This window comes from Aythya fuligula, chromosome 5 (genome assembly GCF_009819795.1).
Source record: "Aythya fuligula isolate bAytFul2 chromosome 5, bAytFul2.pri, whole genome shotgun sequence".
NCBI classification, from domain to species: Eukaryota; Metazoa; Chordata; class Aves; order Anseriformes; family Anatidae; genus Aythya; species Aythya fuligula.
The window spans coordinates 19409628-19426736 of record NC_045563.1 but is presented as its reverse complement, the minus strand read 5'-3'; the positions used below and the strand labels follow the sequence as shown (position 1 = coordinate 19426736).

General features: G+C 63.8%; 2 protein-coding genes across 2 annotated transcripts; one reads left to right on the top strand and one right to left on the bottom strand.

Moving 5' to 3' along the window:
* Positions 1-308: 308 nt before the first annotated feature.
* LOC116489499 (antigen WC1.1-like) lies at positions 309-10123 on the bottom strand. Its single transcript, XM_032187920.1, has 14 exons — positions 9952-10123; positions 9394-9554; positions 5329-5344; positions 3666-3986; positions 3274-3588; positions 2894-3196; positions 2465-2785; positions 2073-2387; positions 1694-2002; positions 1203-1580; positions 957-1073; positions 783-878; positions 617-703; positions 309-472 (listed from the first exon to the last, which is right to left on the bottom strand). The coding sequence occupies exons 1-14, from the start codon at positions 10121-10123 to the stop codon at positions 309-311; spliced, it is 3075 nt and encodes a 1024-aa protein (XP_032043811.1).
* A 1923-nt stretch (positions 10124-12046) lies between these two features.
* Positions 12047-16988, top strand: LOC116489498 (scavenger receptor cysteine-rich type 1 protein M130-like). The gene is made up of 12 exons (XM_032187918.1): positions 12047-12098; positions 12214-12534; positions 12612-12926; positions 13004-13306; positions 13415-13735; positions 13813-14127; positions 14198-14506; positions 14621-14998; positions 15128-15271; positions 15358-15441; positions 15521-15607; positions 16843-16988. Exons 1-12 carry the CDS (start codon positions 12047-12049, stop codon positions 16986-16988), a joined length of 2775 nt encoding a protein of 924 aa, XP_032043809.1.
* Positions 16989-17109: the final 121 nt, after the last annotated feature.

The window sequence follows — 17109 nt, the reverse complement described above, 5'->3', positions numbered from 1 at the left end:
CATGGCCCCGAGGGATGGACAATGGACGCGGGAGAGAGAGAGAGACACAGAATGGTGCAAAGAGTGAAGTTCCAAGCACTTGGGGGCTTTAATTGGAAAGAGCGCTGCACAGGGAAAGGCCATGCTGAAAAACTTCACAAGGAGCCTGGCGTGACGTTGGGCCACGGGTGCGGGTGGGCCGATGGAGCTGTTTCTGCCGCGGGCTGAGGGCTGGGCAGGGACGGGTGCCCCCCATGGGCCCCCCATGGGCAGGGCCAGCCCTCCCTGGGGCCAGAGCCCCCTCCTGCAGCCGTGTCCCCAGGGCCTCCTCATGGTGCTGTCCCCAGGGTGCCCATGTCAACATCGTCATAGCCCGTGTCCCCGCGGGGCTGCGCCGGGGCGTCCCCGCCGTGGGGAGCGGGGGACTCCTCCGGCACGGCCGCAGCATCGTCGTAGCCATCCGGGGGGCCGTGCCCGGGCTGGGCCGGGGGGGCTGCGCCAGGCGAGGAGGGGCCGGGACTGAGGACGCAGCCTCAAGGGCCATGTGCCCTCACCTCCCCAGCACCACTGCTCTGTCATAGCCCCTTTCCTCTGACACTTGTGCATTTGTGTCCCTGTTCAGTGCCCTTTCCCCTACCTGGGGCGTCTCCGGGGCTGAGCTCCTCGTCATTGCCATCCCAGCTGTCATCCTGTGGCTTCATGCCTGAGCCCTTGGACAGGGAGCCTGCGGTGGAGAAGGAGCTGCTGAGTGTTCGGCCAGGGATGGGGACAGCCCCAGGCCCTGGGGACAACCGTGCTCCCACCTGTGTGGCTGGGCACCTCCTGGTACTCGGGCATCAGGCTGTAATCCAGCTCCTCGTACACAACCTCGGAGCCGGCATCTGTGGTTCTATTGGGGCCTGCAAGGAAGCACGTGTTGCACTCGCACGTCTCACAGTTCCCCTTAGACCCACGAGGACTCCCAAGGCAGTGCCCACCTCGGCGTTGCAGCCGTGCGCGGTGTGCCTGCACAGCCAGGGCTGCCAGGGCCAGGCCCAGCAACGTCCCCAGGAGCACGCACAGGACCGTGGGCACCGGCACGCTCCCCGACACTGCTGTGAGTGGGGCAACGCTGCTGCTGCTGCTGGCACCTGCAGGGATGGCGAGGGGCAGCGTGAGGCCGGGATCCGCACGGCAGCAGGGGCAGGGGGCAGGGGGCAGGGGGCAGTGGGCACGGGCAGAGCCAGCTGGGCAAGCACCCCCGTGCCGGCAGCTGCTACCTGCAGTGCTGGTGGCCCCGCTCGTGTCCTCGGTGTCCTCGTCACAGGCGATGTGGGCGACCCCCTCGGGGCCGCAGGACTGCAGGTGCCAGGGCGCCGAGGGGCAGCGCCAGAGCGAGGGGGCCCCCTCCTGGCATCGCACCCAGCCCAGCCAGGCGGGGACCGAGCCCTGTGCGGGGACGGCCGCCAGCCTCCCCCCGGTGCCACAGCCCAGCTGGCGGCAGACAACGGCAGCTGTGGCGGGGCTGGTGTCGTTGGCGCACACGCGGCCCCACGTCCCCTCGCGCAGCACCTCCAGGTGCCCGCTGCAGCTGCTGCTGCCCCCCGCCAGACGCAGCAGCCCTGCAACAACAGGGGACGGGGGGGTCGCGGCACCGTTGGGACAGGTGGGGCAGCGCGCACCCCACGGGCAGCGGGGCCTGCTCCCCACCCAGCTCAGGGATCACAGTGCTCACCTGAGCACACGGCACCGGCACCGCCGCCCCGGCGGCAGCCGCGCCGTGCCGGGGCTGGGCAGGCCCAGAGAGCCGCCTCCGTCCCCGAGCAGCCCCCGGCACCCGGCCACAGCGTCCCCACGCCGGGCCCGAAGCGCTCCGAGCCGGGCGCCTCCAGGGCCCGCCCGCAGCCCAGCTGGCGGCACACGACGTCGGCATCTGGCAGGTCCCAGGCGTCCTGGCAGACGGTGCCCCACGTGCCCTCGCTGTACACCTCCACCCTGCCGGCGCAGCGCCCGGGGCCGCCCGCCAGCCTCAGCCGCCGGCTGCCTGCACGGGAGGGCCAGGATGGGGCTGGGGGCGCCCGCTGGGCACCCGCGGCCCTTCCCGGCGCACTCACCTGAGCAGGCGACGGCCGCCTCTGGGGGGCTGTGGCCGGGCGCTGCGGCAGGCCCCGAGGCGTTGCACTGCGCCAGGAGCTCCTCGGTGCCAGCACAGCGCAGCTCCTGCAGCTCCACGGGGCCCGAGCTGGCGGCCGGCACAGCGTAGACCTTCTCTGGCACACCGCAGCCCAGCTGCCGGCACGCCACGGAGGCAGCTCGGTCGTCCCCCGGCCCCGCAGCCACGCGGGCCCAGGCCCCGGGGCTCGTGGCCACCTCCAGCCGCCCGTCGCACCGGCTCTCCCCGTCCAGCAGCCGCAGGGGCTCAGCGGCGCCTGCAAGAGCCCGGCCGTGCCGTGGGGACGGGCGCTGCTCCCCGCCTGCCACGGGTCCCCGCGGCCCCTGCACCCACCTGAGCAGTTGACGGCGGCGGCATGGCCAGGGGGGCAGGCGGGCTCCCCCAGCAGCGCCACGGGGCACTCGCCCGGGTGCCGCTCGCTCCCGCTGCAGCTCAGGGCATCGCGCCGCAGCGGCCCCGTCGCCGTGCCCGTCCCGAAATGGCCTCCTGGGGGCAGGGAGGCGGCGGGGCCGCAGCCCAGGTGGCGGCACAGGACGTGGGCGTCGCGCAGGTCCCAGGCGCTGGCACACAGCGCTCCCCATGTCCCCTGCGCCTCCACCTCCACCCGCCCGGCGCAGCCCGAGCCGCCATCCGCCAAACGGAAACCGGTGTAGGCTGCGGCGCAGAGAGGGCGCTGGGGGGATGGCAGGGCAGGGACCCCCCGGGGCACCCCACGCTGCAAGGGGCTGCCCCGGCCCCCCGGACAGCGGCCCCAGCACTTACGTGAGCAGACGATAGCAGCGGGGCCAGCACAGGCCTGGCCGTGGGTCGGCCGCCGGGCGCAGCTGGCCAGGAGTGGCTCGCTGCCGTTGCACTCAAAGGCGCCGTCCCAGAGCGGCCCCGTTGCTGCCCCAAAATGGCCGGCAGCGGGGACGGCCACTGCCGTGCCGCAGCCCAGCTCCCTGCACACCACCTGGGCGGCCTTGAGGTCCACGTGGCCGTGGCAGACGGTGGCCCAGGCCCGGCCCTGCCGCACCTCCAGCCGCCCCGAGCAGGCGCCGTCCCCTCCGGCCAGACGGGAGAACCCTGCCGCGAGAGGAGGGCTCCTGGGGGGGATGCGGACGAGGGGGCTCCCTGCAGCACCGCATGTCCCCAGCACTCACCTTGGCACACCACAGCAGTATCGTAGTTATGTGGGCTCTCATAGGGTCCCCAGCCCAAAATGTTACAGTTCCATAAGGCTTTCTCATTGCCGTTACAGTCGACAAGAGCAAAGCTCAGAGGACCGTCAGCTCGGCCAAAGTGAGAGCTGTGGTAGGCGCCAGCAGCCGAGCCGCAGCCCATCTGCTGGCACACTACCTCAGCGTCCTCCATGTCCCAGGCATTGTCCGCCACCGTGCCCCAGCGTCCCCGCAGCTTCACCTCCACTCTCCCCTCACACGGTCCCCTGCCAGCCACCAGCCGCAGCTCCAGCGCCTCTGTACAGGGCCGCAAGCCTCAGATTTTTCCAGGGGGTTCCCAGCACAGCATCCCCAGCACCACCACCGCGACTCACCTGTGCAGGTCACCCCCACGTCCCGATCATGGTCACAGAAGTGTTTGCCCCAGCCATAATGGGGGCAGTCCTGCAAGGTGGCCTCAGAGCCACGGCATAAGAAGGGGTGCAGCCAGATGCGTCCCTTGCCCTGCCCAAACGGGGCGTACGGGGACGCCCGGGCCACCGTGCCACAGCCCAGCTGCCGGCACACCACGCCGGCGCCCCGGTGGTCCCAGTCGAAGTCGTAGCTGCAGACGGAGCCCCACTCGCCCTCGTGCTTCACCTCCACGCGGCCGGCGCAGCGCCCGCCGCCATCCACCAGCCGCAGCTCCCCGCTGCCTGCGGGCAACCCCAGGGACCTTGCTGAGCCCGGGGGATGCCTGCCCCACAGCTGCTCCCTGCCCCACCACTTATCCACAGCCAGACCCTGGACCACGGCCAGCCCCACCACTCACCCCCGCAGAGCTCCACGCAGAGGAGCAGCCCCAGTGCCCTGGCAGGCACCATCCTGCCCCCAGTGCCAGACGCAGCCCCGCGCCGGGGAGGGGGATATATAGGCAGCCCCCGCTGGCAGGAGCCAATGGGGGCGGCGGAGGCACCTTGTGAGCCGCTATCAGGAGGGTTATCTGCTGCCTGCCGGGGCCCAGCCTCCAATAACCTGCTCCGTGCCCAAATATGAGACTCGGCTCCGCTTCTGGCGTCACGCACCCCCCCGCCTCCCTGCTGGGGCTCAGCACCCAAATGTCCCCGAGGGGAGCCAGCCTGCCTGGCTCCTGTATCCCCCTGAGCTGCGGTTGGGACTGTGCCTGAGAGCAGGTCCCCATGGGGACAGGGTTATCCCCAGCATGGGGTCCTCCCTCAGAACATGGCCTCCCTCAGCACCCCAGTACTCAGCCTGTGTCGCGGGGTCCTTGACCCACCTGGAAGAACCCCGAGGGTCACCAGGGAGAATCAGGTCCCTGTGCTGGCCTCCAGACGTACAGGAGGGACATCTCCAGCCCCTGCAGAGGCTCGTGGCACAGGCACAGGGGTGGCAGATTCCCCCTCCCAGAGACCCAGCACCGGCATCGACTGCACACAGCTGCTGGGGAGCTGCGCTAATGGCACAGGGGCTCAGAGCTGAGAACAAGCCCATGGTATCCGCATGGCATCTGCCAAGGGGCTGCGGCTCCTGGGTTCCTCTGAAAGCCCCGGGCTGGGCTTCAGCCCGCAGGACCTTGCCGTGCCGGCAAGCTGGGCGCCCAACCCCAAAAGCCCCGATGGGAAGGTCAGCCCCACAAGCAGAGTGGGAAGCAGACACCCCAGCCTGGGGACCAGGCCCAAAGGATGTCCTCGGGGTGTCAGAGCAGAGCTGCTCTCCCCCCCAGCTCCTCCGGCTTCTCGCTTTCTGCCCTAGGCAGCTCCAGCCCCAGGCAGCCAGGGCAGGCCGATAGGACAGGCTGCGGCGTGCAGGTGCAGGGGTGGGCCCAAGTAGCACTGCCTGACCCCACTCCACACAACACCAGCCCTTTCATATCATCTGGGTTTTTGTTTTGTTTTATGTCTGTTTATTTTCTCAGTTGTCTGCCCCATCCCACTGTGGCAGGGGAGGGGAGCCACTGAAGGGCTCTGTGGTACTCAGCTGCTGCTGGGTTAAACGACAGCAACCTGTGCCAAGTCAAGCAGCTGTGCTGGAAATTACCAATCACAACCATCATCTGAGAAAAGGAAGAAACAAAACCCATAAACAGCTCACTACTGCCTTTGTAATCACTACCTATCTTGAGGCCTAGCAGGCTCCTGTCCAGTTCTGGAAGGACAAGGGCAGGCGACTGCTGTTGCCTCTTTTGCTGGGACAGGTTTTACTTTCAGAAGCTACTCACAGTGCAGAGAAAGTGCATGAGAAAGGCAGAGCTGTGAGGAGCATTTTCGAAGGCTGCTTTCCGTATTAGGGCGTATGATCTGATAGGCAGGGTGCTTCCCCAGAGCGAAGTCAGTGCTTAAACAGATTAACTGCAGCTATTTGATGTTGCTTGTACCTGCTGTCGCTGGGGCAGGGACTCCTGTTTTCTCTTACTGACTCCTATGCAGAAGCCTGCAATGCTCCAGCAGCAGCAAAGCGACCATCCTAAAGGCAGCAGCTCATGAATGTTACAAGCTGCCAGCCTTTGCCTCCAGGCCCTGGTTGCGTGTGCGCCCTGCTCTGGGTGCTGGGAAGAATGAAGAGAGGCTTGGGTTGGAGGGGATGTTAAAGATCATCTAACTCCAACCCCCTGCCATAGGCAGGGATGCCACCCACTATGTCAGGTTGGCCAAGGCCCCCTGCAGCTTTACATTGAACACCTCCAGGAATGGGGTATCCTCAGCTTCTCCTGGCAACCTTTTCCAGTGCCTCACTACCCTTACAGGGAAGAAGTTCCTCCTGATGGCTAACCTAAATCTATCCGCTTTTAGTTTAAAACCATTCCCACTTGTTCCAGACATTTCCTATCTGAGTAAAGAGTCCTTTTCCATCTATTTTATAAGACCCCTTTAAAAATACCGAAAGGCCACAAGAAGGTCTGCCCAGAGCCTTCTCTTCTCCAGGCTGAACAGCCCCAGCTCTCTCAGCCTTTCTTCATGGGAGAGCTGCTCCAGCCCTCTGATCACCTTTGCAGCCCTCCCCTGGACTCGCGACAACAAGTCTGCATCTTTCTTGTGCTGGGGGCCGTGATCCAGGACGCAGGATTCTTGGTGGGTCCTCACAAGGGCAGAGCAGAGGGGGACAATCACCTCCCTTGCCCTGCTGGTCACTCCACTGCTGATGCAGCCCAGGATGCAGGTGGCCTTCTGGCCTTCAAGTGCGCACTGCTGGCTCATGTCGAGCCTTTCTTCCACCACAACCCCCAATCCTTCTCTGCAGGGCTGCTCTCAATGAGTCCTGCTCCCAGTGTGTACCCCTGACTGGGATTGCCCCGACCCAGGTGCAGCACCTTGGACTTGTTGACCCTGATGTGGTTCATGCGGGCTCACTTCTTCACCCTGTCCATGTCCTTTTGGATGGCATCTCTTCCTTCTTCGGTATCAACTGCACCACTGAGCTCAGTGTCATCTGCAAACTTGGTGAGGGTGCACTCAGACCCATCCTCGAAGTCACTAGTGAAGGTATTGAAAAGCACCAGTCCCAAGACAGACCCTTGTGGAACACCACTCACTCCAGCATCACTCAGGCCAGCACCAGCACTCACGCCTCTGCACACACACCTGGGTCTGCAACCACCATCAACCATCCAGTCAGCGGCTGGATGTCCTGGTGGAGACCAGTGACGGGTGGCGTTCCTTAGGGGTCACTGCTGGCACTGACGCTGTTTAATACATTGTTGGTGACACGGGCAGTGCAATTGAGTGCAACCTCAGCGACTTTGCAGCTGACACCAAGCTGTGTGGTGCGGTCAAAACGCTGGAAATGCAACCCCAAGTCCCTCGGCTTGTCTGCAGAGGAGAGTGTGAGAATTAAAATTGTGTTCTTGCAGTTCAACATTTCACCAACCCTGCATATTCCAAAGTGATTGTGCAAGCATAAGGGGTGGGGGGGGGAGAGAGGAGGAGGTAAGTTGATTATATAACGGGACAGTGGGAGGTCTCAGAAGAACAAGGGTTAGCAAAATTTAAAAAAAAAATAAATTAATTAAAAAAAAAAGGCCCCTCTATACACAAGAGTAAAAGAATAAAATGGGGAAAATGAGAAACTAAAGGTTGGTCAAATAAAGATTGTACACATATTGTATAGTAATAAGCGCTGAGTAGCTTGTTAACCTGTAGTACTCAACCACTAAGGAAAAGGGAGGAATGAAGTGTTGGGTAGTGGGGAATACAAGGTTACGATACACTTCTGCTGCGTGTTCCCACATGCAGGATGCCCACCACTGCAACTGTGAATAAATATGCTTCTTCCCTGAGATCCTTGCCTGAGCCTGTGTGATTGGCTGTAGATTGCTGCTCTCAAGAGGTTCTCCAGCCCTTTCATCATCCTCATGGCCATGCCCTGCACTTGTTCTAACAGGTCCATGTCCTTCTTGTAGTAGAATCATAGAATCATAGAATATCCTGAGTTGGAAGGGACCCTTAAGGATCATCAAGTCCAACTCTTGACACCGCACAGGTCTACCCAAAAGTTCAGACCATGTGACTAAGTGCACAGTCCAATCTCAAATTCAGACAGGCTCGGTGCAGTGACCACTTCCCTGGGGAGCCTTTTCCAGTGTGCAACCACCCTCTCTGTGAAGAACCCCCTCCTGACGTCAAGCCTAAATTTCCCCTGCCTCAGCTTAACCCCGTTCCCGCGGGTCCTGTCACTGGTGTTAATGGAGAAAAGGTCTCCTGCCTCTCGACACCCCCTTACGAGGAAGTTGTAGACTGTGATGAGGTCTCCCCTCAGCCTCCTCTTCTCCAGGCTGAACAGGCCCAGTGACCTCAGCCATTCTTCGTACGTCTTCCCCTCCAGGCCTTTCACCATCTTCGTAGCCCTCCTCTGGACACTCTCCAACAGTTTCATGTCCTTTTTATACTGTGGTGCCCAGAACTGCACACAGTGCTCGAGGTGAGGCCGCACCAGCGCAGAGTAGAGCGCGACAATCACCTCCCTTGACCTACTAGCGATGCCGTGCTTGATGCACCCCAGGACACGGTTGGCCCTCCTGGCTGCCAGGGCACACTGCTGGCTCATATTCAACTTGCTGTCTACCACGACCCCCAGATCCCTCTCTTCTAGGCTGCTCTCCAGCGTCTCATCGCCCAGTCTGTACGTGCAGCCAGGGTTTCCCCGTCCCAGGTGCAGGACCTGGCACTTACTCTTATTGAACTTCATGCGGTTGGTGATTGCCCAGCTCTCCAACCTATCCAGATCCCTCTGCAAGGCCTTTCCACCCTCATTCGAGTCCACAACTCCTCCAAGTTTGGTGTCATCAGCAAACTTGCTCAAAATACCTTCTATTCCTACATCCAGATCGTTTATAAAAATATTGAAAAGTACCGGCCCTAAAATGGAGCCTTGAGGGACCCCACTGGTGACCGCCCGCCAGCCTGACGCAGCCCCATTTACCATAACCCTTTGGGCCCTGCCCGTTAGCCAATTGCTCACCCATCGTATGATGTTTTTATTTAGCTGTATGGTGGACATTTTGTCCAGTAGGATCGTATGGGAAACTGTGTCAAAAGCCTTGCTGAAGTCCAAAAAAATCACATCAGCTGGTTTCCCTTGGTCCACCATACGGGTGATCTTATCATAAAAGGAAATCAGGTTAGTTAGGCAGGACCTACCCTTCACAAACCCATGCTGGCTGGGACCAAGGACTGCTTTGTCCCCCAGGTGCGCCTCAATAAGTTCGAAAACCAACTTCTCCATGATTTTACCAGGCACTGACGTGAGACTGACAGGCCTGTAATTGCTAGGGTCTTCTTTCTGACCCTTCTTGAAAATCGGCACAACATTTGCCAGCTTCCAGTCTACCGGGAAGCTGGCAAAGTAGGGGCCTGAGAGCTGAACGCAGTACTCAAGGTGTGGCCTCACCAGGGCCGAGTACAGGGGGACAATCACTTCCCTCTCCCTGCTGGCCACACCACTTCTGATCATAGCCTGGATGCTGTTGGCCCTCTTGGCCACCTGAGCACACCGCTGGCTCCTGTTCAGCCACCTGCCGACCAATCCCCCCAGCTCCCTTCCCTCCGGGCAGCTTTCCAGCCACTCTGCCCCCAGCCTGCAGCCTTGCATGGGGTTGTTGTGCCCCACATGCAGGATGCGGCACTTGGCCTTGTTGAACCTCATCCAGTTGGCCTCGGCCCATCGCTCCAGGTCCCTCTGCAGAGCCTTCCTGCCCTCAGGCACATCAACACTCCTGCCCACCTTGGTGTCCTCTGCCAGCTTGTTGAGGGTGAATGAGATCCCCTCATCTGATCATTGGGGATTACAGAGAACTGGACCCAGCACTGAGCCCTGGGGACACACCACTTGTGACCAACTGGATGTAGCTCGATTCACCACGACTCTCTGGGCCTGGCCTCCAGACGGTTTTAAACCCAACGAAGCATACTCCCATCCAAGCCTTGAGCAGCCATGTTCTTCAGGTGAATGCTTCAGAAATGGTGTAAAAAGCCTAAATGAAGTCTAGGTGGACAACATCTACAGCGTTTCCCTCATCCACTGAGCGTGTCACCTTGTCAGAGAAAGAGACCAGGTTGGTGAAGCAGGAGCTGCCTTTGCTAAACCAATGCTGACTGGGCCTGATCACCTGGGTCTCCTGTAAGTGTTATGTGATTGTACTCAAGGTAAGTTGCTCCATGAGCTTACCTGGCACCAGGGTCAGACTGACGGGCCTGTAGTTGCCCAGATCCTCCTTCCAGCCCCTCTTGAAGATGGGCGTCACATTTGCAAGTTGCCAGTCAACTGAGATTCTATGATTCTTGTTGAGCGTTTCCACCAGCTCCCTCAGTACCCTTGGGTGGATCCCATCTGGCACCATAGACTTGCATATAGGTAAGTATACCTGAGCCTTTTCCTCATCTCTTGTCAGTTTGTTTTTCCCCCACATCCAGTCAGGGCTGGAGATTCTTTCTCATCCTCCTTTTGTTGCTAGAGTATTTGGAGAAGCATTTTCTACTGTTCTTGGGAGCACAAGCCTGACTAGGTTTCAGCTGGCCTTTGGCCCTTCTTTTCTCCCTGCATAGGCTCACGACATCTTTGGATGTTGTACCTGAGTGGCCTGCCCCTTCTTCCAAAGGTCATAAATTTTTAAACTTTTTTTAACTTTTTTTTTTTTTCTTTTTTTCTCTCCTGAGCTCAAGACACAACTCTCTGTTCAGTTGGGCAGATCCTCTTCCCCGCTGTCTTGTCTTTCGGCAGATGGGGACAGCCTGCTCCTGCACCTTTAGGATTCCCTTCCTTTCCATCCTTCCTTTCCCTTCAGCACTGCCTCCCAAGGGACTCCGCCAACCAGTCACCAGAACAGGCCAAAGTCTGCCCTCCAGAAGTCCAAGGTAGCAGTTCTGCTAACCCCCCTCCTTACTTGTCCCAGAAAAAAAAATTCTGAATTCCTAGGGCCAAGATGTGATCTCCAGGTGGGGGAGCACTCCCCACTCTGCTCCTGGGGCTGACCTCCCCACCACAGCTTTTGGGGCTGGGCGCCCAGCTTGCTGGCACAGCAAGGTCCTGCAGGCTGAAGCCCGGCCTGGGGCTTTCAGAGCAGCCCGGGAGCCGCAGCCCCTTGGCAGAGCCCGGAGCTGCAGCCGTAGTCCCAGCAGTCACCGGTTCCCAGCGAGCCCTGCTGCCACGCGCTCCTCCTGCAGCGGGACAGTGCCAGAAGGGCAATGCCAGGCGCCTGCGCACCTGGCACACACTTCCTCCTGCCCCAGCACCGGGCTACACACAGGGACACGGGCAGGAAGGGCTGGGCCCCTGCTCCTGGCCCCTTATAAAGCTGGGGGCTTCTGTGCTGGCCCCACAGAAGCTAGACACCCTCCCGCCCCCCACCCCCTCTCCACGACAAGCTGTGCACTGTTATTGTTCTATGTGCCTGCTGCTAGGGTCAGGCTGCCTCCTTCTCCTCCTCCTCCTCCCACTTTAGGGCTCCTTCTTTCTGCCCCCAGCTCCAGAGGCACATGTGGCCTCTTTGGGGTCTTTCTGGGTGATGCCCAGGCCACAAGCTGTCCCTGGTGTTGGACAGGAACCTGTGTATGTGACACATTTCCTTCATGGACAGTGCTGCAGCTTGGTGGCCTGAGGCTGAAGCCTCAGCTCTAAGCCCGTTGGCAGCATCCCCACTGCTGCTCAAAGGCACGATGCTATCGCCAGCAGCGCAGGTGCCTCAGCAGCTGCGTGCAGTTAAAGCCGCCGCCGGGTCTCTGGGAGGGGGAATCTGCCCCCTTTGTGCCCTGTGCTACCAGCCTCTGCAGGGGCTGGAGATGTCCCTCCTGCATGTCTTGAGGCCAGCACAGGGACCTGATTATGCACAGTGAACCCCGGGGTTCTTCCAGTTGGGTCAAGGACCCCGCGACACAGGCTGAGTACTGGGGTGCTGAGGGAGGCCATGATATGAGGGAGGACCCCATGCTGGGGATAACCCTGTCCCCATGGGGACCTGCTCTCAGGCACAGTCCCAACCGCAGCTCAGGGGGATACAGGAGCCAGGCAGGCTGGCTCCCCTCGGGGACATTTGGGTGCTGAGCCCCAGCAGGGAGGCGGGGGGGTGCGTGACGCCAGAAGCGGAGCCGAGTCTCATATTTGGGCACGGAGCAGGTTATTGGAGGCTGGGCCCCGGCAGGCAGCAGATAACCCTCCTGATAGCGGCTCACAAGGTGCCTCCGCCGCCCCCATTGGCTCCTGCCAGCGGGGGCTGCCTATATATCCCCCTCCCCGGCGCGGGGCTGCGTCTGGCACTGGGGGCAGGATGGTGCCTGCCAGGGCACTGGGGCTGCTCCTCTGCGTGCAGCTCTGCAGGGGTGAGTGGTGGGGCTGGCCGTGGGGCAGGGGCTGGCCGTGGGCAAGCGGTGGGGCAGGGAGCAGCCGTGGGGCGGGCTTCCCCGGGCTCAGCAAGGTCCCTGGGGTTGCCTGCAGGCAGCGGGGAGCTGCGGCTGGTGGATGGTGGCGGGCGCTGCGCCGGCCGCGTGGAGGTGAAGCACGAGGGCGAGTGGGGCTCCGTCTGCAGCTACGACTTTGACTGGGACCACCGGGGCGCCGGCGTGGTGTGCCGGCAGCTGGGCTGTGGAGCAGTAGCCCGGGCGTCCCCGTACGCCCCATTTGGGCAGGGCAAGGGACGCATCTGGCTGCACCCCTTCTTCTGCCGTGGCTCTGAGGCCACCTTGCAGGACTGCCCCCATTATGGCTGGGGCAAACACTTCTGTGACCATGATCGGGACGTGGGGGTGACCTGCACAGGTGAGTCGCGGTGGTGGTGCTGGGGATGCTGTGCTGGGACCCCCTTGGAAAAATCTGAGGCTTGCGGCCCTGTACAGAGGCGCTGGAGCTGCGGCTGGTGGCTGGCAGGGGACCGTGTGAGGGGAGAGTGGAGGTGAAGCTGCGGGGACGCTGGGGCACGGTGGCAGATGATGCCTGGGACATGGAGGACGCTGAGGTAGTGTGCCAGCAGATGGGCTGCGGCTCGGCTGCTGACATCTACAAAGGGTCTAATTTTGGCCAAGCTGATGGCCCCCTCAGTTTGGCGCTTGTTGACTGTGATGGGACTGAGAAGGCCCTCTGGGACTGCAAGATTCGAGGCTGGGGACCCTATGATGGCCCTCATGAATACGACAGCACTGTGGTGTGCCAAGGTGAGTGCTGGGGACATGCGGTGCTGCAGGGAGCCCCCTCGTCCGCATCCCCCCCAGGAGCCCTCCTCTCGCGGCAGGGTTCTCCCGTCTGGCCGGAGGGGACGGCGCCTGCTCGGGGCGGCTGGAGGTGCGGCAGGGCCGGGCCTGGGCCACCGTCTGCCACGGCCACGTGGACCTCAAGGCCGCCCAGGTGGTGTGCAGGGAGCTGGGCTGCGGCACGGCAGTGGCCGTCCCCGCTGCCGGCCATTTTGGGGCAGCAACGGGGCCGCTCTGGGACGGCGCCTTTGAGTGCAACGGCAGCGAGCCACTCCTGGCCAGCTGCGCCCGGCGGCCGACCCACGGCCAGGCCTGTGCTGGCCCCGCTGCTATCGTCTGCTCACGTAAGTGCTGGGGCCGCTGTCCGGGGGGCCGGGGCAGCCCCTTGCAGCGTGGGGTGCCCCGGGGGGTCCCTGCCCTGCCATCCCCCCAGCGCCCTCTCTGCGCCGCAGCCTACACCGGTTTCCGTTTGGCGGATGGCGGCTCGGGCTGCGCCGGGCGGGTGGAGGTGGAGGCGCAGGGGACATGGGGAGCGCTGTGTGCCAGCGCCTGGGACCTGCGCGACGCCCACGTCCTGTGCCGCCACCTGGGCTGCGGCCCCGCCGCCTCCCTGCCCCCAGGAGGCCATTTCGGGACGGGCACGGCGACGGGGCCGCTGCGGCGCGATGCCCTGAGCTGCAGCGGGAGCGAGCGGCACCCGGGCGAGTGCCCCGTGGCGCTGCTGGGGGAGCCCGCCTGCCCCCCTGGCCATGCCGCCGCCGTCAACTGCTCAGGTGGGTGCAGGGGCCGCGGGGACCCGTGGCAGGCGGGGAGCAGCGCCCGTCCCCACGGCACGGCCGGGCTCTTGCAGGCGCCGCTGAGCCCCTGCGGCTGCTGGACGGGGAGAGCCGGTGCGACGGGCGGCTGGAGGTGGCCACGAGCCCCGGGGCCTGGGCCCGCGTGGCTGCGGGGCCGGGGGACGACCGAGCTGCCTCCGTGGCGTGCCGGCAGCTGGGCTGCGGTGTGCCAGAGAAGGTCTACGCTGTGCCGGCCGCCAGCTCGGGCCCCGTGGAGCTGCAGGAGCTGCGCTGTGCTGGCACCGAGGAGCTCCTGGCGCAGTGCAACGCCTCGGGGCCTGCCGCAGCGCCCGGCCACAGCCCCCCAGAGGCGGCCGTCGCCTGCTCAGGTGAGTGCGCCGGGAAGGGCCGCGGGTGCCCAGCGGGCGCCCCCAGCCCCATCCTGGCCCTCCCGTGCAGGCAGCCGGCGGCTGAGGCTGGCGGGCGGCCCCGGGCGCTGCGCCGGCAGGGTGGAGGTGTACAGCGAGGGCACGTGGGGCACCGTCTGCCAGGACGCCTGGGACCTGCCAGATGCCGACGTCGTGTGCCGCCAGCTGGGCTGCGGGCGGGCCCTGGAGGCGCCCGGCTCGGAGCGCTTCGGGCCCGGCGTGGGGACGCTGTGGCCGGGTGCCGGGGGCTGCTCGGGGACGGAGGCGGCTCTCTGGGCCTGCCCAGCCCCGGCACGGCGCGGCTGCCGCCGGGGCGGCGGTGCCGGTGCCGTGTGCTCAGGTGAGCACTGTGATCCCTGAGCTGGGTGGGGAGCAGGCCCCGCTGCCCGTGGGGTGCGCGCTGCCCCACCTGTCCCAACGGTGCCGCGACCCCCCCCGTCCCCTGTTGTTGCAGGGCTGCTGCGTCTGGCGGGGGGCAGCAGCAGCTGCAGCGGGCACCTGGAGGTGCTGCGCGAGGGGACGTGGGGCCGCGTGTGCGCCAACGACACCAGCCCCGCCACAGCTGCCGTTGTCTGCCGCCAGCTGGGCTGTGGCACCGGGGGGAGGCTGGCGGCCGTCCCCGCACAGGGCTCGGTCCCCGCCTGGCTGGGCTGGGTGCGATGCCAGGAGGGGGCCCCCTCGCTCTGGCGCTGCCCCTCGGCGCCCTGGCACCTGCAGTCCTGCGGCCCCGAGGGGGTCGCCCACATCGCCTGTGACGAGGACACCGAGGACACGAGCGGGGCCACCAGCACTGCAGGTAGCAGCTGCCGGCACGGGGGTGCTTGCCCAGCTGGCTCTGCCCGTGCCCACTGCCCCCTGCCCCCTGCCCCCTGCCCCTGCTGCCGTGCGGATCCCGGCCTCACGCTGCCCCTCGCCATCCCTGCAGGTGCCAGCAGCAGCAGCAGCGTTGCCCCACTCACAGCAGTGTCGGGGAGCGTGCCGGTGCCCACGGTCCTGTGCGTGCTCCTGGGGACGTTGCTGGGCCTGGCCCTGGCAGCCCTGGCTGTGCAGGCACACCGCGCACGGCTGCAACGCCGAGGTGGGCACTGCCTCGGGGGTTCCCCTGGTGCCCCTTTCGGAGTCTCCATGGGGCTGTGGGGAACAGTGGGGCATGCCGTTGCAGCGTGTACTTCCTTACAGACCCCGTGAAAGCCACGGATGTCGGCGCTGAGGCCGTGTACGAGGAGCTGGATTACAGCCTGATGCCCGAGTACCAGGAGGTGCCCAGCCACACAGGTAGGAGCACGGTTGTCCCCAGGGCCTGGGGCTGTCCCCATCCCTGGCCAAGCACCCACCACCACAGTCTCCACCGCAGGCTCCCTGTCCAAGGGCTCAGGCATGAAGCCACAGGATGACAGCTGGGATGGCAATGATGAGGAGCTCAGCCCCGGAGAGGCCCCAGGTAGGGGAAAGGGCACTGAACAGGGACACAAAGGCACAAGGGTCAGAGAAGAGGGGCTAAGATCGAGCAGTGGTGCTGGGGAGGTGAGGGCACACGGCCCTTGAGGCTGTGTCCTCAGCCCCGGCCCCTCCTCGCCTGGCGCAGCCCCCCTGGCCCAGCCCGGGCACGGCCCCCCGGATGGCTACGACGATGCTGCGGCCGTGCCGGAGGAGACCCCCGCTCCCCACGGCGGGGACGCCCCGGCGCAGCCCCGCAGGGACACGGGCTATGACGACGTTGACATGGGCACCCTGGGGACAGCACCGTGAGGAGGCCCTGGGGACACGGCTGCAGGAGGGGGCTCCGGCCCCAGGGAGGGCTGGCCCTGCCCATGGGGGGCACCCGTCCCTGCCCAGCCCTCAGCACGCTGCAGAAACAGCTCCATCGGCCCGCCCGCACCCATGGCCCAACATCACGCCAGGCTCCTTGTGAAGTTTTTCAGCATGGCCTTTCCCTGTGCAGCGCTCTTTCCAATTAAAGCCCCCAAGTGCTTGGAACTTCACTCTTTGCACCATTCTGTGTCTCTCTCTCTCTCCCGCATCCATTGTCCATCCCTCGGGGCCATGGGGCAGAGCTGGGCCTGCAGGCACATCCCCATGGCTCTGGGCACGCAGGAAGGACGGGGAAGAGCCCAGGGCCCAGCTCCGGGGCCTTCCTTTGGCCCCAGAGCTGCATGCTCTCCCTGCCAGGAGAACAGGATGAGGGAAGGGCACAGCACGTCCCAGGGACGCCTCCTCTGCCCCAGTACTCCCAGCACCACCTGTCCTGGTGCAAGGGGATATTGTGCACCGTCAGCAAGCTGGCAGAGGACACCAAGGTGGGCAGGAGCGTTGATGTGCCTTAGGGAAGGAAGGCTCTGCAGAGGGACCTGGACAGGCTGGAGCGATGGGCCAAGGCCAACTGGACGAGGTTCAACAAGGCCAAGTGCCGTGTCCTGCATGTGGGGCACAACAACCCCATGCAAGGCTGCAGGCTGGGGGCAGAGTGGCTGGAAAGCTGCCCGGAGGGAAGGGAGCTGGGGGGATTGGTCGGCAGGTGGCTGAACAGGAGCCAGCGGTGTGCTCAGGTGGCCAAGAGGGCCAACAGCATCCAGGCTATGATCAGAAGTGGTGTGGCCAGCAGGGCGAGGGAAGTGATTGTCCCCCTGTACTCGGCCCTGGTGAGGCCACACCTTGAGTACCGTGTTCAACTCCAAGGCACCTCCTACAAGAAGGACATGGACCTGTTAGAACAGAATGTTGTCATTAGTGCTCTGCGAGTAGCTGCTGAAAGCAAAACCTGTCCCAGAGGCAACAGCAGTTACCTGTCCTTGTCCTTCCTGGACCAGACAGGAGCCTGCTAAGCCTTAAGATAGGTGGTGGTTACAAAGGCAGTAGTGAGCTGTTTCTTTCTGGGTTTTGCTTCTTCCTTTTCTCAGATGATGGTTGTGATTGGTAATTTCCAGCACAGCTGCTTGACTTGGC